Source organism: Phalacrocorax aristotelis, chromosome 6, assembly GCF_949628215.1.
Source record: "Phalacrocorax aristotelis chromosome 6, bGulAri2.1, whole genome shotgun sequence".
Classification (NCBI taxonomy): Eukaryota; Metazoa; Chordata; class Aves; order Suliformes; family Phalacrocoracidae; genus Phalacrocorax; species Phalacrocorax aristotelis.
Window position 1 is genome coordinate 7,949,985 of NC_134281.1, and position 24,250 is coordinate 7,974,234.

Consider the following 24,250-nt stretch of genomic DNA (forward strand, 5'->3'; position numbering starts at 1 on the left):
AAAAGAAATAAAAGCAGTGACTTGAGACGACAAGATAGGAGACAAAGCGGCAGCGGGGTTGTAACTGACTTATTTATTGCAGCCTTGAGAGCAAGAAGTATTACAGAGGACAAAATACCTATAATATTTATATAAGGCTGCAAGAAATTGATTGCAGCTCAGATATGTTTTGTTGCGTGCTGCTGGGAGGAATCATAAAAGTAATGCAACAAAGTTTTGAACATCATGTTACTGCTGGTCTGTTTGAAAGCCTAATTTGCCACAATGAAAACCTTTAATTTGTTCTTGCCAACTCCAGTTGTGTTCATTTCCAACTTCTGCGCATTGCTGCTTGCAGGATTTAGGTCTTTCAGGCTGCAGTCCTTCGGGGGTGAATAATTTTTTCTATTCTCAGTCATTTAAAACAAAAAAAGAGCTCAGGATTTTGCAGAAGTGTGTTTCCCCACAGAGGTGTGTTCTAATAGTTGTGGTGAAACCTTTCCTACTGTTCTTCCCAATTTGTCCTACCCAATACCATTGTCCCACTGTCCGCGTGGGGCTTTGCTTGCCGGCACATGGTGCCCAGCAGTGGCATGGGGAGGGGGCAGCTTTCCTGCAGCCCTCCACCTGCCGTGGCAGGATGAAGCCCTGGACTTGTATCGCTGTTCTGGAGGATGTTGGGGATCCTCGGTGATGGCTTGAGCCCTCCTTGGCCACCTCTCTTCTTGTAGCCTCAGAGCAAGTACAAGTAACAGATCTTGTAAAGACTCATTTGGGTTTTGGCATTTAAGTTGCTTTATAGCCAGAAATTCTTCTCTCACCATCCTTCCGCCAGCCCAAGGCAGTATATAATAAATCTCGGTGTCTCTGAGCATCCATAAGCTACTGCTGGTAAATGAAGTTACTTTCACCGGTTTACTTTCTGATGCTCTCTTTCAGTGAATGTGCATTAAATTGTTTTTCACTGGGATTTTTTCTAAAGCAATGGCATCTTATGTCCCCTCAGGAACTGCATGCAGCAGTTGAACGGGAGCCATAAAGATAAAATGTGCGGGTTGCTTGTGTCTAGCAAGACTAAAGACTAAAACCAACAACAAAAGAGACACAGGAGTGTTGTCATCCTGTCTGCTGCCTTGCAAGGTCCCTGGTCCTCCCCTGCAGGGCTGCTGGAAGGGGTGGTGGAGCCATTTGGGATGGGTTGCACGTGGTGATGCTGAGAGATTTGTGGCAGAGACTGCCCAGCAGTTGCCCGGGATTGGAGCTCATACCTGAGGACACAGTGCTTTGTCTTCATTTCTGTGGGAAACTAGAGAAGACTGTAGATGCTCATTTAGATCTTTGTTTGCCAAAGACGTGTTTGCAGAACAGACATGTGGTTTAAGAGGTTATGAAGCCCATCTGCTGTTTGCTAGTGCTGTTGCAAATGAGGAGAGGGTGTGGGGGGTGAGACTGCTGACAGACCATTTCAACACAGGTAAACCGGGTTTGGGCCAAACTGCTGCTCAACAGTTGAGTTCATGAGTTGCTGCAGCTGTTTTTAGCGCACATCTTCCTGTGTTCTTATGTTACTTCAAGGAGAAGTCCAGTAAGCTGGACGCAAGATTGTTGAGCTGCACAAAAGCAACTCTAAAATTATTAACCTGTTAACTTTAAGCTGTTGCATTACTGTCACTTGTGTCAGTGAAAGCAGCACTTGCAACTTACCTTCTAGTACATGCTGTGACGGAGCAACGGAGAGAGGGATTTTAATTGCCATTTCTAGTGTCACTGATGACAGAGAATGGAAGGAGTCTGGATCGGATGTTCTCTGAGCAATCGTCCCACCAGATCTTGGAAGATGATAGCAGAGAGCGAAGTGCTGAATCCCATTCAGCCTATTCCCACAAAGAAGGAAATTTCAATGGAAGCGCATTTAAAATAGCTGCCATTATGAGGAAGGTACAAAATAATACAACACTCAAAAGGACTCAATTCTACTTACTCTGACGTTGAGAGAATGAGGTTGAATGAAAATGCGTGTGGTATTGCTTTCAGCACATCTGGCATTTTATGGTGTAGTTTTACATGAGAATGAGGTGCAGTCTTAAGTTGCAGGATCTTGAATATGAGGATATTTTATTTTGAAACTTCTCAGACAGTAAAAAGGTGGTATTTTGGGAGGACTGAGGTTTTCACAAATAAGTGTCTATAAAGTTGGATTTGTGCATTCATTTAGGTACTAGAAAAAGTGTCTTGACTTTTTTTATTATTATCGTTGTTATTTTACAGTTAAGTGCTGAGTATCTTTGAGCCTTCGTTGGCTGTAGAGGGAACTGCAAGATGTTCAGCACATATGATACTTCCTATGTACAAGGTCCAACCATGGATTTTGGTGCCTGGCACCTCTAGTAAACATCTTGATTCATGTAATGGAAGCTTAGGACAACAAAATTAGAATCACATGTGCTTTTTTCTTCCCTGTTTCAGTCCCAAGCCAAAGCGTTTACTGTGGGATACAGCTGAATAGCTTGCTTTATCTCATAAAACAAATACGCCTTTGTTCTTCTTTTGGACTGATGCTTTCCTTAGCTCTGTGTTATGGCTTTGCTATACCTTACCTTCTCTCTTGATCTTTTTTGATTTTTTTTTTTTTTTTCTCAGAGCATGTGCAGTTATAACGGTCTTGAGTTCAGCGTTCCCTGGCAGCTGACAGAGTTGTCCTTTCCATGCCATAAGAAGCTGCTGCATAGGCAGTGGAGTTATACTGATAAACTCTTTCTTGTTTTGTTTTGATATAGTATGATTTCCCATTTGAAACTGCTTTTATTGTACAGTTGGAAAAACCCTCTTACTTGGCATGGGCAAAGGAAGCAGAGTTTAAAAGGAAAGGGGAAAAAAAACCCTTAATCTGCAGCATTTCATTTAATAAGCAGTATTTTGGGGTTCCTTTTGTTACGTGCTACCTTTTGAACTCTGTAAACCAGCATGCAGATGTAATTCACAATAGCGTCACTGTGTTAAGCTACACAAGTAAACACTTTAAATGGGAGGAAGCACCTGCGTATTGCTATTGTCTCTCTTCTTCCATAAGCAAAAGTCTCTGGGCTGGCTCCGTTCAAGCCAAACCTTCCAGTAAGTGGAAATCGACAGGCAGCTGTAGGCAGAAAGCAAACCTCGCTGCCTTCAGGCTGGAGGAGTTGAGTGCACGTCGAAGGGCAGCCGGTCATGGAGGGGAGCGTGGGTGTGCGAGTAGGCACCCGCACACGAGTGGGCTACCAAGCGCTTGGACATCTCCTTGGCATGGGCCACGAAGGAGCGGGTTGTCAGAATTACAGAAGTCAGCAAGGTAGGGTCACACAAGGCTTGCTGTACCTGAAGCTGGGGGGGGGGAGCAGAGCGGTGAACTGGGAGGGCCGCGGTACTCTCAAGGTACATAATGATCTGAACTTATTGCTACCGTCCTGCTTGTTGGGTTTGTGTAACCAGATGTTTGACTTAATTGCTTTCCCGTTGAGTTTACACATTTCTTATGGACCAGAACTGTTCCTTGGTGAGGAAGTGATTAAGGCATCATGGTTATAGATTCAACCTGTAAGAAGTTTACAAGACAAGCTTTAAAGCTGGAAAAGCTGTCTTGCACAGAAGAGCTTTAAAGGCTGAAATCTCTTTAGTTTACCCAAGACAGGTCAGGAGGTGACTTACCATGATCTAAAAGTATCCACAAACAGAAGATCTTTGCTGGTAGAGAACTTCTTTTGATCTAGGAAACAAAAGTGTGAAAAAGTTCAGCGACTTCAGGCTGAATTTGGATAAGTTCAACTTAGAAAATATTAGGATGGATTTTCTGTCTCCAGTGCTGTGCTAATACTGTGGTCTGTGCCTAACAACACATTGTGGGCAGCGTAGAAATAGCTGGATAAAGTGCTTGGTGTTGTATAGGAGATCTTGTTAGAGTAGTGTCACTTTTGGGTTTCTAGGCTCTCAATCTCTACATGTTAGAGTTGTTTGGTGGTGTTTTAGCACCTGGAGAGTTAGAACTATATCTCAGTTTATTAAGTGTTCATTTCTTGGAGTTTGAGATACCTTTGAGATGCTAGTAAATATTTTATTAGTCCTTCTGACATCAGTTGCCGTTTAGGAGAAACTGTCTTTGTGCCCTCTAGTGGAAAAACTATTTATATGAAGGCTTCCAAATTGGGGGAAGTTCTTGCAAAAAGAAGTGGAACGTGTGGAAAAAGGCCATAGAGGAGCAGGGCAAGGCTGGAGAAATGAAGGGTCACAAGAGACGGACATGCTCTGTGCTTCCTCTGCTTCAGTCCTTGCAAAACTGTGATGGTAATTACATACACAGACGTGTAACTTTTTCAAATAGGGGAGGTAAGGGAATGCGAATAGAGAAAGAAGAGATTATCCACTGATCACGTCAGCTGGGCTTGGTGAAATTATTCTAGATGACTTGAGGAAAATTTGGTCTCAGCAAGCTCTGACTGGCTGGTGATTGCTGTTGATGTTCCCCAGGGGTGTGGTGGGGAGGGAAGAGGAGTAGAGCAAAGCCCACTCCAGACCTTCAGAGGGAGGAGAAGGGAAAATCCACAAAATGAGGGCTCAGAGAATCTGGCCCTGATTCCTCGAAAAAGGTTCCAGAGCAATTTGTGAACAGTAGAGAGGATGACGACGATGGGGTCCAGAAGAAAAGCTGACACAAAAACAAAGGCAAATCTGTCCAATTTCCCTCTTTAATGGGATAACTGGTTAGTGCACAAGAGGGGCTGCTGATGTGACCAAACATTTCAGGTCATCTTGGTGCACAGCAGAACCAATTGGGCACCGACACGACACGGGGAAGAGGAGAATGCGGTGGCAGCTCTGGAGGGAGCAGGAGCCAAATGACCGAATGGAAGAGGAGGAGCGTTGGGCAGGGTGGTACGTGGTGATGGGGGCTGTTGTGGATGGCCAGCTCAAACAAGTCAACAGCGTCCTGAGGTTTGAGAAAAGGAGTCAATTCTCTGAGTCATCGTTACAGAAGCGGTGTGCGTAAGACAAGGCTGATAATTGCTTCCTGCTGCACTGAGGGGTGCTGGGCGGTACGAAGCAGGAGGAAAGCGGTCACACTTGCAAGTCTGGAGATGAACCGCACAGATGGGAGGCTTGGCAAATGAGGCCGGAGAGGGAAAGCTCAAGGAATTGTATTTGGAAATATAAGCCTGAGTGCAGGGAAAACATTTTCTGACTCATAAAAGGCTTCTGTAAAAGGATGATGATCAGCTTTTAGCACCCACGGGGGGAAAATACCTTTATTTGCCTGAAAAAAACTCCAAACCAAACCATTCAAGGTGTGGACTGGGGTAGAGTTTCTCCCTAGGAAGGTAATGAAGCAATAGCAACAGAAATAATGAATCTGCTTCACTGGAGGATTTGCAGAGCGTTAAACCGGTGCCTCTCACGGATGGTGTGATTTCTCCCCCCGCTCTGTTGCCTTCTGTCCATCCGCCCACCATGCAAAGCCTATTTTACTCATTAACCCTCTAAGTTGAACTTTTTATTTCTGTTGCTAGAGGTGCTTTCGGGGGCTGGGGGTCAAAACCAGTAGCAGTGTTGTAGGCTGTTACATGGCTTTGGGATATAAATTGTGCTCTCAGTGCAGTCATGAAAACTTCAAGCACAGATGTAGATCGCAAGAAATTGCTACTGTCCCAGACAATATTTTCCTTCCCTCTCTTTTTTTCATTCTGGAGCTACTAATTTGGGATGAGGGGAACAGATGTGAATGTGATGGAGTCCCCACACCCCCCTCCCATCACTGTCATCCTCCCTTTTGTTGTTCTGGACTGTCATTCTTGTTTATTTTGGTTTGAATTACAATTGCAAAAACTGTTACAGGGCTTTTTATTTGCTCTGTGTCATGAGTCACTGCTTATGTTTGCTGCTCTTTGCATTGCCTTTCCTCTCCCTCTCTCTTGCTTGCAGCCACAGCTCTCCTCCGAGTATCTCGGAGCATTGTCTCCTGTTTTGAGTCTATGATGCTCTGCACTCCTGCAAGTGCAAGAAAAAGCGAGCTGACAGTGAAGATCCAGGATTAGGCTTTTTTTCTTTTCTCTTTTTTCCTCTTTCTCCTGGCATTTGGCAAGGGTCCTTGTTCAAATTAAAAGATTCCTTGGAGACTCCTTCCCTGAGATCTCTGTGCTTAATTAGTCTCTATCATACTTCCGTCAGGCACCAAGATCGATACTGCTTTTTCTGGCTTGCAAATTTCAGGGGAGGGGGGCAAATCATGTTAAAAAGACCTTTGTTGAAGTAACTGAGATGTCCATGCACAATTCCATCATCTGCTGTCACACTGGCAGGTGTTAATCCCTTCATGTGTACTTGTCACTGGGGTGACAAGACCCTTCCGGCATCCTGCATGAGACCATAATGCAGGAAGGATTTTGAGGGGCTATGCTTTCATGGTCTCAATACAGCAGCAAGTTACTGTTCTTTGCCATGCCTCGGTTTTCTGGTATGTAAAATGGGGATAAAGTTAACGTCCAGGCCTAGCTTCTCCTGTCACAGCTTCAGCCGTCACCCCTGGATGTTGAAGCACTTCCACAATCACTCGCTATGTTTATTTTTGGTCCAGGATAATGTTTTGTGATGCATCAAAGTTTTGCATGTCAAGATCACTAAAGCAACCAGTCCTAATGCCTTTTTGTGTCAATTATTTCTTGAGACAGCTAAAGCCAAAGAAGCTTGCAGGTGCTCAGTGTTTCAGCCCAAAGGTGAGCAGAAGTTTTTCAAATGTGGCACATGTCTGCCGAATGGCACACGGCAAGGTGTAAGCCACCATGACCTTGGTGGCTGGCAGCCCGGTGCAGGGGATGGCCGTCACAACCGGCTTGCCCCAGTGCTGCCCAAGAGAGACTGATTCATGCCTCAGTTTCCCTACCAAAGGAATGGGGCCAGTGACTCTTGTAGAGCAGTTTGAGCTCTGTGGGTTAGAAACGCTGGGTAAGAGCTGCTTGTTAGCTGGAATTCCTACTGACTCTTCATGTGTTTCTCTTGGTTCTGTAGGCTAAATTAAGAACAAAACTCTTCCTCCCCAAGCCATTTTAGGTGGCTAAATGGTCTCAAAGGGTTTGCTTGGAAGCTTACAGTCTTGGTGTCTGCTGCTCACACCGCCAGCGCAATTTCTGTCCAAGGCAGAGGTAAATCCCGAGATGCTCTGGGTTGGGGTATCTGACCTCAGGGCTGTAGCGTGGCCCCAGTTGCAAGGAGCTGCTGGTCTGTCAGGAACTGGGGTTGACCAAACCAGCCTCTGAGAGAGGCTGTGGGTGCTCTGGGTGGATGAGGAAGTGTCTCTCCCAGTTCTTGTGGCCTTGGGCGATCCCCTCGTGCTTCCCCTTCCTGCTCCTGGTAAAGTGCTGTCATTGCTAGCCAAGAAAATTGTACAGCTCGTCTTCAAAATCTGAAAGGTAACATCTTGCAAGTTGCTCCTTATTTATCACGGAGAAACAGGCAATTTATTTGTGTCAGCTTAATAGAGCTTTGGCTTACAGAGCTCCGTATGGGAGAAATAACGACGGGTCCTGAGTCTGTCTCGGGTTGTCCACCAGCTCAGCAAATGTTTGACTGTGAATCCACTGTAAAATAGCTCCAAGTTTCTTGTGCCTCAATTAGCAGCCTCGATAGAGAGTAGGCAGGTTTTCAGGTATAAAATGTCCATTTTGACTCCTTAAGTGTTCTCAGGTGGCCCATGGAATGTAAATTTTTTACTCTATTTGTAATTCAAAACCTTTTAATTATCTCCAATTTATAAATCCCTAGTTTGGTACTTGACTGCCTGGAAGAAAATGCTCATCTTTTAGTGGATAGTAATCAGTGTCAGAGGAAATGGGGAATAGATGGTGTGTTTTAAGTGGTGTCAGTTCCAGCAACTGGAATGTATAATTAAAGTCACTTATATTTAATCATCCTTTAAACGCTGAATTTCAGCCTCTGCTGCTTGACTCGCAGGAAGCTGACTGCTTTTTAATGCCACTATGGTAACACTTGAAATTTCCTTAAGCTGCTGTACACTGCGGCGCGGCTCTTCACCGCATGCGTTGGCGCTGCATCCGCAGCGGATTGTCCGAGCCTGGCTGCAGGCGGGTGCAGGGGTTGGGCTCTGCTTCGCCTCCCTGCAGCCCCAGTTTCAGAAGTCTCAATTGTTTTACCTTCTTATGCAGCTGTAACATCTGCTGTAAATAACACAGCAAATGTAACAGCTGCTGAGGGCGGGATTATGGATCTGGGGTCTGTGTATAACAGCTAAACATATTTTAGCAATTCAGCAGGTTGAAAAATAAAGCGGATAAAGCTGTGTGTATCGTGCTCGGATCCGTGTGGTGGGGATGTTTTCCACTGGAGTTGGGTTTTGCCTGGTTCAGACTGGGGTCCAATGCCTGGAAGTGGAAAGACTGGACTTCCTGCATTTCAGCAAGGAAAATGTGCAATGTGGGGTGCAGCAGGTCCCGATCCCGCCTGGGGAGTGGAGCAGCAGTGCCCCCAGGAGCTTGCGGGAGCCCACAGGCTGCAGCCAAGTGTGTGGGGCTGTCAGAGCTTTGCTGGGTCTGTTGGTGACATGTACTAGTCACTGCAGTGACAGCGTGCATCATTTAAACCTGCATTTTATAGGGGTGCATGTGTGTGTATGTATGTGCTTACATAAATACAGGGACGCATGTATAAAGAAAATGAAGCATTTTTAAAAAGTGGCTGAGAAGCCCTGTATGTGTTTAGGATCATGTGGGATTCTGGTCCCTGGCTGCCCCCCCTCCACCTGCTCCCTCGTGCCTGCCCCCCCATGGGCAGTCTGACTGTGGATGAAATAATTTAATGCAGTTCTTGCTCGCAGCAACTGGTTGATGGCATTAGTGGAGGGAGTGGAATTTCATCCATTAAAAAAACACAACTGGGCTGCCGGGGAGTGAGCCCCAGCAGAAGGGGTTAGCAGCAAAGGGGACCTGTGCACTCTCAGTGTAACCCAGAAGTCAGTCACCTTTGTCGCCTCCGTGTGCAACTTCATTATAACAGACTTTGCCTACATGGGAAATAGGTAGCTTTTGTTGTGCCTAGCAGTCAAATTATATCTTCTTAAATTAGAAGCTGCCACTTCTGTTTAGAATAAAACTTGCTTTTCTGTATATGCATGAGAATATTAGTGTGTTAAGCCTGCCAAGCTCTATTGAACATGCACTGGATTTGCAAAGGAGCCCATTAGTGCTCACAGAGGTTAACAGCAAGGAGGGGGCAGTGGGGAGGAACGTCTTAATGAGACAGGGTGAAGAGTTGACATGAGGACACGGAGTGCTTGGAGCCACCTTCTGCTGTGGGAAGAGTCCGGCTGCCGCTGGAGGAGCAGCAAGCTCCAGTAGTGGGCAGCTCGGCGGTCCTGTTACTGTGAGGAGGAGGAGGTTACCCAGCTGCCTCTCCCAGACTCTCCTGCAGCACTGGAGGTGGCTTGATTGTGGATCAGGAGATGGAGGAGCTTTGGTCCTTTCCTTCTCACAGCCACCAAGTGAATTGGTTGCAGAGGAGAGAAGAGCTCCTGTTGGCCTTATTTCCCCGGGGCTCAGGGGTCTTGGATCAAGCAGGGAGGAGGGTGGCAAGTTCAGCCTGAGCTGTGGGAAGGACTTAGCTGCCCTCCAGTGGGACAGCCCAATAAATGGGTGGGAGAACAGAAAATGAGCTCATCAGCCAGCGGTCTGTGCCTGGCGCAGCTCGGAGCAGCCTTGAGGCTGGTCCCACCAAAGCTGCTGTGGTGGCTCTGCTCAGGCTGCCATCAGCTCAGAGCTGTGGCCAGAGCTGGCCCCTGTGACTTCCACAAAAACCTCTTACAAATACAGAAAATCAGCACCAGCCAGTGGTATGAGCTGGCCTGGGGTTTGCCTTTGATTTGACCCCCTCCTTGCAGCACAGCCATGCCACCTCTCCCCTTCCCTGTCCCAGAGCCATCCTGGTTGGGACTGGGGACCCTCTGTGTCGTCCCTGGTGCCACAAGGATGGCCCCCGGCCGTCAGAGCAGGTTGCAGGGCTGCATCTTCAGCATCAAGACTGATGGGTCGGGGCTGCAAACAGGGCTGGAGGCACCTGCTGGGGGCGTAGCAGCTAAGTGCATCTGGTAAAGGTGTTCATTTTTTTATTATTATTCCTTAATTTTTAGAAGCGTTTCAGTTCCTGGGGTGGCTCGGAGTTGGCAGGAGCCCAGCAGGCAACAGTGCATTGCTTTTCAGCAGGAGTTTCACCTTGAAAATTAGGGGATCGGGCCTGGAAGCCCACTGGAAATATTAGGGTTTTGGAGGAGAAGATCTTACGGTGGAACATGGACCCTTTTGTCTATGCATTTACATCTCTCCAGATTGTGTTTAATTTTTTATTCCATTGTTTTAAAAAAAGAGTGCTCTGTAGTGACAGGAAGAACTGAAGGAATAATTGGGAATTTGTTCTGTGCATGTCACCTTGTTTCATATTATTGAAGTAATGGCAGATATCTCATAATTTCCTTGAATTTATTCACTGCTTAGGATTACTCACAGCATAAATTTCTGTGGGGAAAAAAAAAACCAGCTTCAATGTTCATGTAACTTGTGAGAGGAGCTAAAAAAAAATTATTTAGCTTATTTAGTGCCCCCTCCCTCTTAAAGGTTTAAAGCAATAGTAGCTGTTGATGGGTCTTTTAGCTCTAGGATTTTTCCAGTTTTGTAACTTAAAGGTTCATTTTATTTTCTTACCTGGGCAAAAATGATGATATAGAAGCCTTTTACATAATAAAAATGCATATTTCTACTTTATCGCATGGCTCCAGGAGCTGAGTTTTTTTAGAAAACCATCAGATATGTGTGAAAATCATCAGTCTTGGCAGCACTGAAGTCGTTAAGAAGTGGTTCAGTGCTGTATTTGCTAAGAACTGAGCGTATCGGGGCTGGGTAGGTTGCAGCAGTCTGGCGTGTTGAACAGCATGGCTTTTTTAAAAGCTCCTGTACAAGAGCATACAATTATATTTTGAAGTTTATTTTCTGCAACACGTGATAAAACTTTATTCATTGCAATGGTTGCCTTTTAAAAGGCAAAATCCTGGAGAACTGCAAGTAACTTCTTTGGGGAAACACAGGTTTTGCTCTTTGCCAAGCTGTTGATGTCAACGCTGTAAATGCAGGTACCTAGAGATGCACCGTGCACCTTTGCTGTTTGGGGTGCCCGGAGGTTCCTTATTTTCCTGTCTCAGGTGACATGTGCCCAGCTCTAGGTGGCCTCGTCTTCATCATGGTGCAGACTGTCCTGTTGGGTGGCTCTGAGCTGTGCTACTGTCCCAAAAGCAGCAAGCGCTTGTGCACGTGGCTGGGAGGCTGCCCACACGGGGACTTAACAGGGCTGCTTTGGGGCCAGCACCAGGTTGGGAGGTGAAGTAACAGTTGGGGTGGTGACAAATGATGCAGGTGTGGTCGGATCCAGGATGGTGTGGGCATGTTGGTGACGATTTGTGCCTTTTTTTCAGTAGGAAACATAGGGGATGGGGTAGACTGGAGTTACTCGGGGGCAGGCATAATGGGACTGATAAGGCCTGATTTACTGCCAAAAGGTTGCTGATCTCGTGATTATAAATTTTAGCAAAAGAATCAGACTGCAGATGACCAAGAAAACCAAGCAAGCAGAAGAAAACCAAAAAGACCCCCAAAACCCTGACATGGCCAAAGTTTTTTCCGCAGTGTAACCTATTTCCAGTCTCATATGGGAATTGCTATACTCTAATAAAGCTTGTTTTATGGATTGCAAAGTCAGAAGGGCCCTTCCCCAGTGTTGGATGCTTTTTTTATGTTGTGTATATTCTTGTTTTCACTGTACCAGAATTCTTTCTTCCTTTGAATATATTGTACCTGTCTGGTGTGAAAATTTAAAATGGGAACAGCCTGTGTTCTCCTTTCCATGCACTATGGACCAGCAGGAGACCAAAGCCATTCTGGTGGAGACTGTCATGTCCTCTCAGGCTACTTTGCCGGGCCGTTGTAAGGAAAGACCCAACTTCAGTTAAATGTCTTTGAATTTAATGTTTTGGGGTTTTTTGTGAGCTGGACAATGACCCCTCCATACTCTGTTGTGAAGTGTGAGGCTGCCTGGTCCCTGCCTGGTACTACCAGATCCTCCATCCCCAATGTCACTGCCCAGCAGTGCCCCATGGTGACAGCGACCCTGGCCCCTGGGAGAGGTGTGTGGCTCCTGCTCAGGGCTAGCCCTCACCTCCACTGCTCGGCTCTGCCAGCCTCCAGGCCAACCTGCTGTTGCCTCTTCAGGTAGTTTAACCTGTCCTAAATTTCAAAGTAAAATGATCCTGCCTGATATCACAGCTCTTGTGAGCACCAGGGATGACCTGAAGAAAGGAGAGGGCAGGATCACACCTGTGTTACCTGTGCTCATGCTTGCAGCTTCTGCCTGGGCCCCCAAGGTCGGGGTGCTGGTAACGCTGGTCTTCAGTTGCCTACCTTCAGCGTGACTGGGCTGCTTCTACATACCCCCCGAGTCCCAGCTCAATTAAAAGGGCATATTTGCAGATTGTGAAGACCTGCGGAAATGTCATCATTTACCAGGCAGGTATGCTAAAAGCGGGTATTTCTGTAGCTGGACATGCAAGTCAGCATGGCAACTCTGCCCGGCCAGTGGGGATGCCAGCCGCCGCATGGGCACCCGCGGGAGCCTTGGTCCCCGTCCCAGCCGTCTGGCCAGCTTGGCACCGGTGTCTTGCATAAATAGTACATTTATAAGAAGTTGGCGGATTTAGGATTTTCACCTGAGGTGTGACATGGTCGTGTCGTGGGGATCCCGCTGTGAAATGGGCAGAGCGAGCCCTCTGACTGGGAGAGTGGCGGCCGTTCGGCCAAGCGTGGGTTTTTGTGCCGGAGCGCGGCCGACATAAGGAAGCAATATGGAAATTGGATCAGATTCTGGTACAAGATTTCTGGCAACCTTCAACTCAAGGGAAGCAGTAGTCCCTGAACCAAATGTGTGCTTCCAGCTGTGGGAAAGCAGCCTGCTGTTTTCATCCTTCTGCCATTTCCCTTTCCGATCTACAAGATTTCACATCTCATCTCCAGCAGCTTTGGTTAATATTGCCAGCACTGTTTTGATACTGGAGGAGACTTTTTTTCCCCAGTCACCTGGGAGCTGTTCCTTATTTGCCTAAGTTCTGGTTTATGGTGATGCAAGCAACATGATACTATTTAGCAGCTATAATAGAGGTCAAGGCCCTGTTGTCTCAGGTATTGTAAAAATGCCTTATAAAAGGTTGTACATTATCCAAATATGCTAGAGGCAAGGCGAGCAAAAGAAGAAAGGCCTTCACAGCTGCTCGTTATTGATGAGAAACTGAGGCACAACCAAACATGCAGGTGTGTTTTGCTAGCACCTGAAATGGGACCCAGATCTCCTGTGTTTTGCTCTAAAGGACTTTTTGTTTGCATGGATTGATTTAGAGTCAGTTGCTAAAACAAGCTATGGCTGTGTGCGCTTTGCTCGCTGCTTTATCCCCTTTAGAGTTGAAATGCTTTGAAACAGATCCAGGATAAAGCTCATCCACTGCTGGGACATCTCTAATCTACTTTCAGAGAAGCTCCCCCCCCCGAAACCTGGCCGGGGAGGAATGGGGAGCATGCTCAGTGTCCCGCGCCCAGGTACGAAGCAGAGGAGCGCCTGCGATCACACCCTCTGGCAGCAGTTTGCGTGACTCTGGCTGGGAAACCCAAACCGGAGTGAGTGAGTGAGAGAAGGATGCAGGTAAGGAGTGCTGAGCGTGGGCTTGCACGGCATAACTGAATCCCAGGACAGGTTTTTTCTTCTCCCTAAGATGCAAGGAAGAGGCTTGAGTAAGAGTGAATGAGTCTGAAAGGAGTTTCTCAAGGTGCACCCCCCGGGCGGCTGCTGCACTCACTCGCTGTGGCGGCTCTTTGTTCGCTCCCTCTCCTGAGCCCATCCTTCGGAGCCATCTTGAGAGCTCGGGTTGATTTGGTTTGTTTCTAATTAAGTTCCTGGTCTGCTGGCTGTCAGGGCAGGGTTGCCCATCAGTCAGCCTGGCGTGTGGCACATGTCTGCGTGCTCCGTGCCAGTGTCAGCTTTGGCTCCCTCTTATATTTTTAGAAATTAAGTTTTACAAGCTGCAAGTCTTACCAAGAAAAGCTGTTGAGTGATTTTTTTTTTCTTTAAAAAAAAAAAAAAATTCTCTTAAATTTCTTGCTTCTCTCAAAATAGTAAAATTCTTACCCTGGTTGTCGTTAGGTGGCTGCCGGAAAGGGCGGTGCTATAACCCACTCCCCACGTAGCTAAGAAGTTGTGTGTGTTCTTTACTGCATTAAAATCCTAAATATTTATGTTACAGTTCTGTTTCCTTGCCATGATCTTTACTTATCATTGTGGTTATAGTTCCTAAATGATTTGAGCTCTAATAAATAGCTTATTCTATTTCATATCAACAAGCCAAAATAATAACTTGATCTTTCAGGATATAAATTCCTTTTGTTTCTTAAAGTATTGTTTGCTTTTACTATTAAAGCTGTTTACAAGAAATTGTTTTTAAGCAATATATTGTTCACTTGTGTGTTTTGAAAGAATAACAATAAAACATTATTGTGTTCCTGATTACCCTTTGAAAAGGCAATGTAACCCTCCGAGCACAGTTGCTTTCCGCGCTGTAATGGTTCTGTGCTCTTTACCATTGTGTTCCTTAAATAAAACGCACAAGATGATCCTGCCTTACAGAAACCTAACAATTGTTTTTATAAACAGTGTGTGCTCTGGTATCTGTTGCAAATAACTAGATTCTTGTTTATATTTGTATCTTAATGAGAATTCAAGTTGTCAGATACTTCCGTGTTTTTTGGAACTAATTGTACTATGATTTTAAAAAGCACTTTATGTAATAGAGAGTCATTAACTTCTGATACAATGTTGATGTAAGTGGAGGAAGTCTGTATTTGAAGGGCTCTTGTGGCCCAGATTGTCCCAGCAAGGATCTCTCTGGATGCGTGTTCAGTGAATTCCTAAATTCAAAGCCTCCTGTTGCTCGTGGCTTGGTGCAGGAGCAGAGGTATGTACCAGCCTGTCCTCGGGCACTGGGTGGGGCTCATGTGGGAGGACCTGTGGCTCCCAGAGCTAAGCATAGGCTTAAACACCTTACTGAACTCAGCCTTAACTTGTTCTCCCTAATTGCCTACACCTGCATGTGCTGGAGGTCATCAAGGGGGCCATGGTAGGGGTGGTTGGGTAGATTTTATTCTGTGCTTTGAAGGGCTGGTGATAAATGTTAGAGTCCTGCTACCCCCAGTCATCTTTCTGAGCGCTGTAAATGATTCCCTGCTGACTGATGAGAAAGGAGGAGGTTGGCATTTATAGCTCTGACCGAAGCTGCAGGATAGTGCTCCTAAATGCATAGAAAATGTTTGCAAGAGGAGCTTGTTGGGGCAGCGATGCTGTGGGATGGGGGCAACGTGAGCAAAAGCACCCAGCTCTGGGGAGAGGAGAGGGCATGCCTGTGGGTGCTGTGATGTGGGCAAGAGAGCCAGAGCTGTAAATTCTTCTGAAACAGGTGCAGATGCTGGAAACTTTGCCATAGGTGCTGGAGCTGCAGCGGTGTGGGGCATGGGGAGAGGGGTGGGCAATGGATGCTGAGTCTGTTAGTGCTGCTGCTGCCCTGCCTGCCCCTCGCCTCAGGCAGGAATGCAGCAGGAAAGTTGTTTTTCTCCATCAGATAGGCAGGGCTGATGTATTTGCATGTCCAAACCTTGCTGCCAGGTGTGCTGCTGAGTTTTAAAGGTATTACCCAATCCTAGAAATACTGACTGCTGTCGTTTGCCACATGTGCCCTATGCGCTTTCCCAGCAGCATCTTTGAAATAGCCCGTGGGTGACAAAAGCACCTGAGCTGGGACTGGTTTCCCTGCGAGGACCCCCGGGCTGTTCCTCTGCTGCTGCCGCAGCACTGATGCAGCTCTCCCAAGTTGCTCTCATGCTTGACTGATGGTGGGAGAGCCAGCATGGTTCAGGGGAAACTTCGGGTTGTCTCAGTCATCCACCCTGGTTATGGCCTTAACGCAGCTCCTCTCCGTCCTGCCTTTCTCTCTTTAATGCTGCCAGAGCCCAAAGGCTTTACCTTCTCTGTGTAGGATCTTCTGACAGCAAAGCTTGAGGGGTGAGTTCCTATTGTATAATGCTCAGTAATGTCTCTAGTTTCTGCAAGCAGTCTGAAACCTCCCCGCTATATTTGCGTACCACAGCGGAGTTTTTGGGCCCAGGATGTGGGCTGCCCAGCTCCTCTTAGTGAGCCCTGCGGTGTCTTCCAGGGGAGCCTCTGAGAAGGTGAAGCTGCTTTCTCCTGCTGCTTGCTATCTCCTGTGGCATTAACCATCTCCAAAACTGTTTCTCTGTGAATGAGTTTAATGCTGAAACAAAGCCCAACAATAAATGGCCTTCCAAAATTGCGCATTTTTAGTCTTCTGACCTCGCTGCCTTTTGTCTCTGGGCTGTTCTGACCTATTCATGTCAAGAGAGCAAAGAATCTGTGAGACTCTGATAAATTTGTACAGCTCCTGCATAGTCTAGGAGAAGGTCTAATTTGATCTGACATTTACTAATCTGCCAAGACTTTCAGTGATTTGTTTTCATACCCAGTTGAGTTTCATATGCCACAGAGAAATGGGTAAACATATTGCATGGGTAACAACAGCGAGTATGAAGCCAAATTTTTTGTATTCAAGCACTTAAATTCCTTTCTGCTTGCTTTTTATAGGTATTTATTCTTTTTGCTAATTGTCAGGTTGCTAATTTCATTCACCTGGTGAAGTGCTGGCAGAGTATTTGCTGTGAATTATGTGAGGCTTTTTGTTTGGTTTAGTCTTGCATTGCATTCATATTTTCCTAAGTCTGTCGCCTTAGCGCGCCAGTTGTAACAGTGATTCCAAATATCAGATTGTTTTTTCTACCCAACACGTGTGACTGGTCCAACAGCAGTTTATATAGAGCATAGATATTCTTGAATTTATATCCTTAAATGGTTCCCGCACTACAGTGGGAATATCCTTGATTGTTTATGTGAGTAGATTAGTGAAATTAGTGTTTATGTAAGTAAATCAGTGAAATAGTGAAATTGTCCAATGCATGGTTTTGGTGTTTGGGTTGTTTTCCTCCTTCTTCTTCTATTTATCTGTGTATTTTAGGATACCCCGATTAGGTATCACAAGAAAGAGGTTTCTTTTAGATCTGAAATCCGTATTCAATGGAATCAAACTAGGAGCTTATTCAAACCCCTAGATAAGAAAAACTCATTTTAAAGTTCGAATTGTTGTGTATGAAACCCAGAGGGTGTTGTTTCTTTACAGGAATCCATAGTGATGGCATAAATGTGGCACAGGAAAGTTTGTGCACAAGAAAAATCAGTTGTCCTTTAAAGAAACAGCCCCACCCCACCCCCCGCAAAACCTTACGCTATTAATTTTGATTTCAAGCCTGAACAGTGTATTGCCTGCCACAAAATAGAGCATTGTAATGGACCTGACAATAAAGACGCCCATATGTGAGGTACCAAATAAGGGGTTAACTTGGAGTATCCCGTTGGTTTAAGTTTGTTTTCATACTGCTGTGAGAAGTCTGTTTTGAAGCTGAGACATTGGATTACAGTTTCCAGGACTGAGTTTCTGGCAAATGCAGCCCAGCTGGGGGGTACCACAGTGCTCGGGACTCCCCCTCTCCGAGGTCTCTGCTCTCATCACACCAGTGGCGTCACTGCTTCTTTCAAGGAAACCCCAAACTGGGTACTCGCTGCGTGACCTTATGTCGTGTAAGCTTTTGTTGCCCAATTTCTGTATCTGTTTCTTTCTTCGCAAACCCTCCAGCTCCTTCCGGGACGGAGGACAGAAGGGAGCACAGCGGCGGCTGTTCCCACATGGGAATTCGGTGGTGGTGCCTGCAAGGGCACGTTAACCACCCACCATGGGAGGCAGGAATAGCCATACGTCACTCTGCCTTCATAACTCCAGTAACATCTTTGCAGCCCTTTATCTGCAGAAAGGGCTCCAGCCAACGTAGCTGGCCCTGGGGCCTTGTGGCACAGTCATCTGCATCCTTGTTTTATTTCCTCAGCTTGTATTTCATTAACCTTTTACCTCGCTTGCTTTCTGTGGACTAATTTCTGACAGGCGCGAGAGCGAGCTCAGGGTTTCTGGCCTCCTCCACGCCCCTGTGCACACAATCAATAGGCTCGACCTTTCCGATGGATGCTCGGCGCTCCTGGAGCAGCGCTGGTGGAAGTGCTGAGATCCTCAGCCGCCGCCTCCTCGCCTGCTACAGCATCCCTGCCTGGCGCTGGGGAGGGGTGCCTGCTTTAAAGCAAGGCAGTGTGTTTTATAGCCTGACAGCAATCAGGAAGGAGTTTGCTCTTCTGGAATTAGTAAGACATTAATTGGCTGCCAGTAAACCTGGATTCGAGCACAGCTGGCCATGCGTTTTGTTTGGTTTAAAAACTCTTTAGGATAAAATCTGTTGACAGCTTAAAGCTGCGTAGCAAACTTTGGGGATTTTTTTTTTCATATTCACAACATGAGTAAGTTGGCGGAATGTTTGGGATGTTCACCAGCTCTATTACTCAGTTTTTGGTATCAGCGTATTAACTGCACACTTGGCGTTTTAAAATTGCCATAATTTTGTATTAAGCAATTCCTGTGATAATAATCAAAGGGAATCTGGGTTGAGAAAGCATTCGTGCCTGGATTATTTGTTAGGGTTTAAAAAAACTTTGTCTCCAAAGCTTGCTATTATTTTAGAGCGGCCAACTTGCTTCTCAGAGGGACTTTTAATAACTAACAGGATACTCATATCTTTAAAACTGTATGGAAGCTCTGTGCCACCTCTGAACTGTAACACCTCTTGCTCCATTAGGATTTTTGCTATGTATAAGTCATTCCTGGGTGGCGGGGAAACAAACCCCCAAAAAAACCCCAAAGAAACCACAACCAACTTTCTATTTTCTCTCCTGCGAAGAGATTGTCGGTTTTGTCAAATGGATGAAGCTGGGTAGGAAAGGTGGCTCTGAATAAAACTCTCTGCTTTTACCAGTGCTGCTTCTGGCTGATACCTAGAGTTACAGGGGAGAAGTCTGCATGACCGTTTTCAGGGACACAGCCTGTCTTTGCCCAAATATTGTGTAATTATGAGTGTGGCATCAGTGGGGAGTGGTGCTGAAAGCCTGGGTGCTGCGCAGTCAGGTAGAGCAGACTGCAAGACATGAACAGTCTTACAAAGCCAGTCTTAGTAAATACATTTAAAAAATTAATTGACAGTAGTTTGGACTGTAAATGGGAGAAGATGGTGAAGGAAAGGGGATTCTTTGCTTAATTTCAACAATCGCTGCCGTTTAGGCTTATCAGCCCTAAAATGTTTACACTTCCCCCCCATACCTCTTATTTATTTGTTAATCCTGTCCATCAGCTCATACCAGTGAGCTGCTTTAAGTGCCTTCGCTGCTTCAGTCTTTCCTCTCAGTTGCAAAAAGTGTGCCTTTGGGTTTTTGGTTTGAAATAGCCCAAGTTTCCAGGTCATCTCTAACTGTCTGAGGGCTTTCAAATTGTATGGCCAAATCAATGCTGTTAGCTCCCAACCTGCCTCAGGAATCATGAAAGGCTTTGTTTCTGGCATGGTCTCCAAGTCCTAGGTTGGTACGTTGCTTGCTGTGAACCCCAAGGTCCTGGGAGCACTGTGGTGTTGCTGCTTGTCTTGGATGTTGATGCTTCTTGGCCAGGACTTGCATCGCCTTGTGGCCCACGACAGGGAGTGGGTGAGCTGCAGTTGCAAACCAGCACTGAAGTGCTATGAGGTGGTGTGCGGTCACCTCCGGAGGTCAGACATCTCACCTCCTGCAGGCTTGTCTCAACCTCCTGAGGAATTTGGCTCAGGCTGGTGACAGAGGTGGTGTCAGAGACCTCACCCTTTTTAACAATAAGCTTAGATTGAAGCTTGTGTTCCCATTATTGAGAAAGAATGGTTGCAGCAGGGATGTGGGCTGTTGCACATTGCAGGGCAATCAGTAGAGAATTGTTTAAAATAGTGAAGGCTTTTTTTCCTCTCCTCCTCCTCATTATTATTATTATTATAAATGACCTAGACAGTATGCTAAAGAGTTTGATCCTGAAAGTCTTAAAAATGCTGGCTCAGGCCCAAACATTTTTATTTGCCAAGGTTAAGTATGATGTGTTTTTTATATGCATCAGAAGAAGCTTATACATGTGTGGCTTGTTTTATGTCTTCAAGTATTTGACATAAGCAGAAGAAAAATGAACTTGTAACTCTTTGCTCACTGAGATGCTTTATAAGAGAAGCCAAAACAGATTTTCCGCTTGAATTTGTCACACTAAATGTTGCCTTATTAGTTCAACTTGATTTGATATGAATCATTAGACCGTAAGCATGGCAAACTTCATCCCCACTTCACCCAGGCAGGATGGGCCTGGGCAGCCCAACTCATCTATTTAATGGTAAAGGGGAGCTCTTTCAGTGGCCTGAGTGGCTGTTGGATGAGGCCTTCTGCAAAGGAAAGGTTTCCTGTATACAACATAATCTTCTTTAAGTACCACTTTCCCACCTGAACAGTTGCGATAGGAGACAGGCATTTACAAAGACCACCTAGTAAATGAGTTTTTTGGCAAGGGACGAACCTGGAGGCAGTTACCCTGCCGTTATCGGAGAGCTTTAACAGCTCTCTTGTGCACCCCAGATTGTGCTGTGGGCCTGCTTATGTTGAACAGGTGAGCAAGTACATGGGGAAGAAAGCACCGATAACCCACTTCTCTAGGGGTTTGCCTAGTCATGAAGATGGATGTGAAAGTTCTTAAAGCAGAGAAGGATCTTTATCCAGGCTCGTCTTGTTGCCCTGGCAGGAAGGACCCATTCCTTATGAAGAGGAGTGTGTTTGTTACCCATGTGTTGTTATCCCAGCTGGAGGCTGGTTTTTAAAGGCCAAGAGCATTGCAGGGGTCTTAATTCTCATGACCATGGTTCGTTGTCCATGGATTTAGCATTTTTGTTGACTGTTTGCTGAACTAGGGTGACTTTGGTACAGTACATTAAATAGTCTTTTTTTCACAGGCAGCTGGTACATCTGGGCAAGTCATCTAGGACATGTTGCTATGTCTTCTTCTGAGAAGTCTTTTTAAACATCTCTTCCTCATCTTTTTCTATACAGTAGTACCTTTTACGTCCTTTTTGTTCAAGTATATAAAAATGGGAGATTATGTTCATATTATTCCATTCTTCAATAGCTACAGATTAAAAAAGGCCATTTTATTAAAGCTTTGTTGTAATTTTACAAGTAATACATTGTCAGGAAATAGAAGACACTTTTTTAACAGGGCAGATAATTAAACACTGAAGCAATTTATCAAGTGTTACCCAGTGGGTTCCCTGTCATGGAAGGCATTAAATCAAGGATTGATGTATAGAGAAATGCTCTAGTTAAAGCAGAAGCCAGGAAGGAACTGACTGATATGATGTGGCCTGTGTTACGTGGGGAGATGGGAATAGATCATCTCGGGATCCCTTGAGGCTATAAATCCATATGAATCTGTTACCTATAAATACTGATAGAAGATTAGACCTGGATGTGTAAAATGTCTTTAATTTCTCTGAGTGACCGCGGTGCCATATTGAGTCATTGTTCTGGTCCTGCTTTGGTGTCACCTTGTGAATTAACAGGGTGATTTAATGAGCGCTTCTGGGTTGCCGCCTCCGTGTGTGTTCACCAAAGCTAACTTGGTGTAGCTGGTGAGAGGGGAGAAGATCAGATGCTCAGAGACTGTGATGTCTCTGTAGAAAGATCTCACAGTAAGAAGTGCCCCCCTTCCCTAGTGGAAAAACCCCACCAAACTGAAATAATTCAGGGCTGTATATTTAATGTTTCTTTTCCCCTAAGGAAAAGTGCCAGTGGTGAAGAATGTTAGATATTTAAAAAAGAAAAGACTAAATGGATTTTTTTTTTTGTTAAACGCATTCAACAAAAAAGAAAACACATACTTGCTCACTTCCCTGAAGAGGAGAAAGACTTAGAGGCTTTCAGGTTTTAATAACCCCTTACTTTGAGTTCCATCCAGTTCTGATTATAAAATTAATCCCCTGTTTTGCAGCTGAGTAATGTTGAGAAATGTTATAAAACTGTGGCCCAATTCATCCTTCAATTTAGGGATACTGAACGCATTTTGTAGCATTGCTGAGAATGTGCTTAAGAAAATATTTTTCTGGTTATGCTTCTGTGTTAGTCACTGGATTCATACTAAGGGTTATCTTTGTATTAGCATTTATATAATTGCAGATTTACCTGTGCTGCATCCTGTTTTGGAAGTAATAGCCGGCAAAAGAGTTGGCTGGAAAAAAGAGAAAGAAAGAAAGAAAACAAAGAAAGAAAGAAAGAAAAAAAAGGGAAAACAGGTGGCTGGACAGGGTGCTGGGCCATCTTGTCTAGGCTGTGCTCTTCCCAGAAAGGTTGGGCTAGATGATCCCTGAGGTCCCTTCCAACCTGTGATTCTAAGGAAAAAAACCAAAGAAGACAAAATGATGGTGTGGCTGCAGTTCACGCGGGAAGCACCTGCCCATGAATGCTAAGGGCTCATGGGGTGATACTTGTTATATTGTGGCTTAGTGGCTTAATGGAAGTGCTGTGTTTGATCGAGTCTCTATCGGTTTGCTATTAAAAGTGTTAAGAGGGTGCATGTAGTTGGATGAGAGAATGAGAACTTAGTCATGGTTTCTAGAGATGAGGTGCTTAGACATAGAAACAGATTTTAAAAAAAAATGCCCAGAGTTTGTTGTTTACATGGGGATTTACTGTAAGTGTTCTGGTTTTCAGCAATGACTTGATTTCCCCCCACCCCCCCAGCTCAGCGTTTATGGGACCCAGCACATCTCAATCTTCTCCACTGAATATAGAGGCTTGGATATGGGGCCTTCAGCGAGGTGTTTGCTTGTGCAGGGGCTGCTGGCAGCAGGGCTGGTGCCTGCCCATCCCTGCCTGTCCCCTTTGCACCCCAGGGGCTCTCCCACTGTCCGCAGGGCACTCGCCTGCGCTCAGCAGCAAATGGCAAATACTGCCAAATCCCCAGGGAGCCTGGCTCCCTTTTTGTAAAGCCAGGTCAGCAGAGTTGTCCTTACCTTGACTGTTGCCAGTGATTAAACATCCCCCCCAGTTTTTTGGCCTTTTTTTCCACGGTGGTGTCGCTGTGCGCTGAATCAGAGCCCTCTCCCCGCGGTTTCTGCCGCCTCCTGCTCCCCGTTCCCAAGCGGAGCGATGCTGCTCAGCGGAGGAAGTGGGGATGGGGAGATGGGTGCTGCAGGGTGCCTCCAGCATTAGGTATCTGCTGCAGTCGCTTGATCAGGTCCAGCAAACAGATCTGCGCCCTGTCTTCGCAATACCAATTTTCTTGACCAATGGATTCAAAAGTCTATCTGTCTCTGCTTTACTATCACTATTTATTGCCTTAGTATTTGTTTGGCAGAAGGTTTTTCTGTTTTAATACCAGCCATGCGCTCCATTGCTAGGAAATTTAGAACCTGTGAGGGATTTCAAAGGCCATCTGACTCCAATGCTTCCAGCAGGATTTATGTTTCTGGTGGTGCAGGGTTACAGTGTCATAAGCTTTTTATTTGTTCTTATTATATCATGGGCATCTGCAGACTGTTGAGTCCAGTTCTCTTCAGCTGTTTATGTGCAAATACATCTCTGATCTTGTGAAAGGAGGTCATTCTTTATTTCCACTGACTGCTGCTCCAAGAAAAAGCACCCCCAATAAGTCATTAACAGAAAATGGAGTTAGTTGTGCCAAAACTGACGGCTGCAAAATGCATATGACTGTAACATTCACATGAAGGCAGAAAAAAGCTCTCGGTTATTTGGAATATGCTCCTAATTCAGTATCTGATCAGGTTTTATTCTGGTAAATCTGGCTTGCTGCAAGGAGTTCAGCTGGCAGCAGAGCCTGGGGCGTGTTGCCAGAGCTTCAGTGGGATTCCAGAAAGACTTAATTTCATTTCTAATTGTTGCAAAGAATAATTTATTTAGCAGTTAAGCTCCTGCTCCACTTCCTGCCTGGCTGAAACAGTAGCAAATTCCCTTACTTCTGAGATTACGTCTAAAATTGTGACTTTTGGTGGAATCTGAAGGTTGCAGTATGCAAGAATTAAGGTCTGATCCTTTTGCTTGCAAATGACTTGTGAATTCTGAGTCAGGACTTATTACTTAAACCTATTTCTGGCTGGTT

General features: G+C 45.6%; 1 protein-coding gene across 33 annotated transcripts in view; it reads left to right on the forward strand.

Moving 5' to 3' along the window:
• MAGI1 (membrane associated guanylate kinase, WW and PDZ domain containing 1) overlaps nt 1–24,250 on the forward strand; it is a 359,200-nt gene that overhangs the window by 46,537 nt on the left and 288,413 nt on the right. For 2 of the 33 annotated variants that reach the window (XM_075095733.1, XM_075095734.1), the window contains exon 1: nt 3,102–3,304. The exons of the other annotated variants lie outside the window; for them this stretch is intronic. In XM_075095733.1, the coding sequence (XP_074951834.1) occupies nt 3,184–3,304 (121 nt within the window). In that variant the 5' untranslated portion in view covers nt 3,102–3,183. Of the gene's footprint in view, nt 1–3,101; nt 3,305–24,250 lie in introns of those variants that run through there. 33 annotated transcript variants of the gene reach the window in all.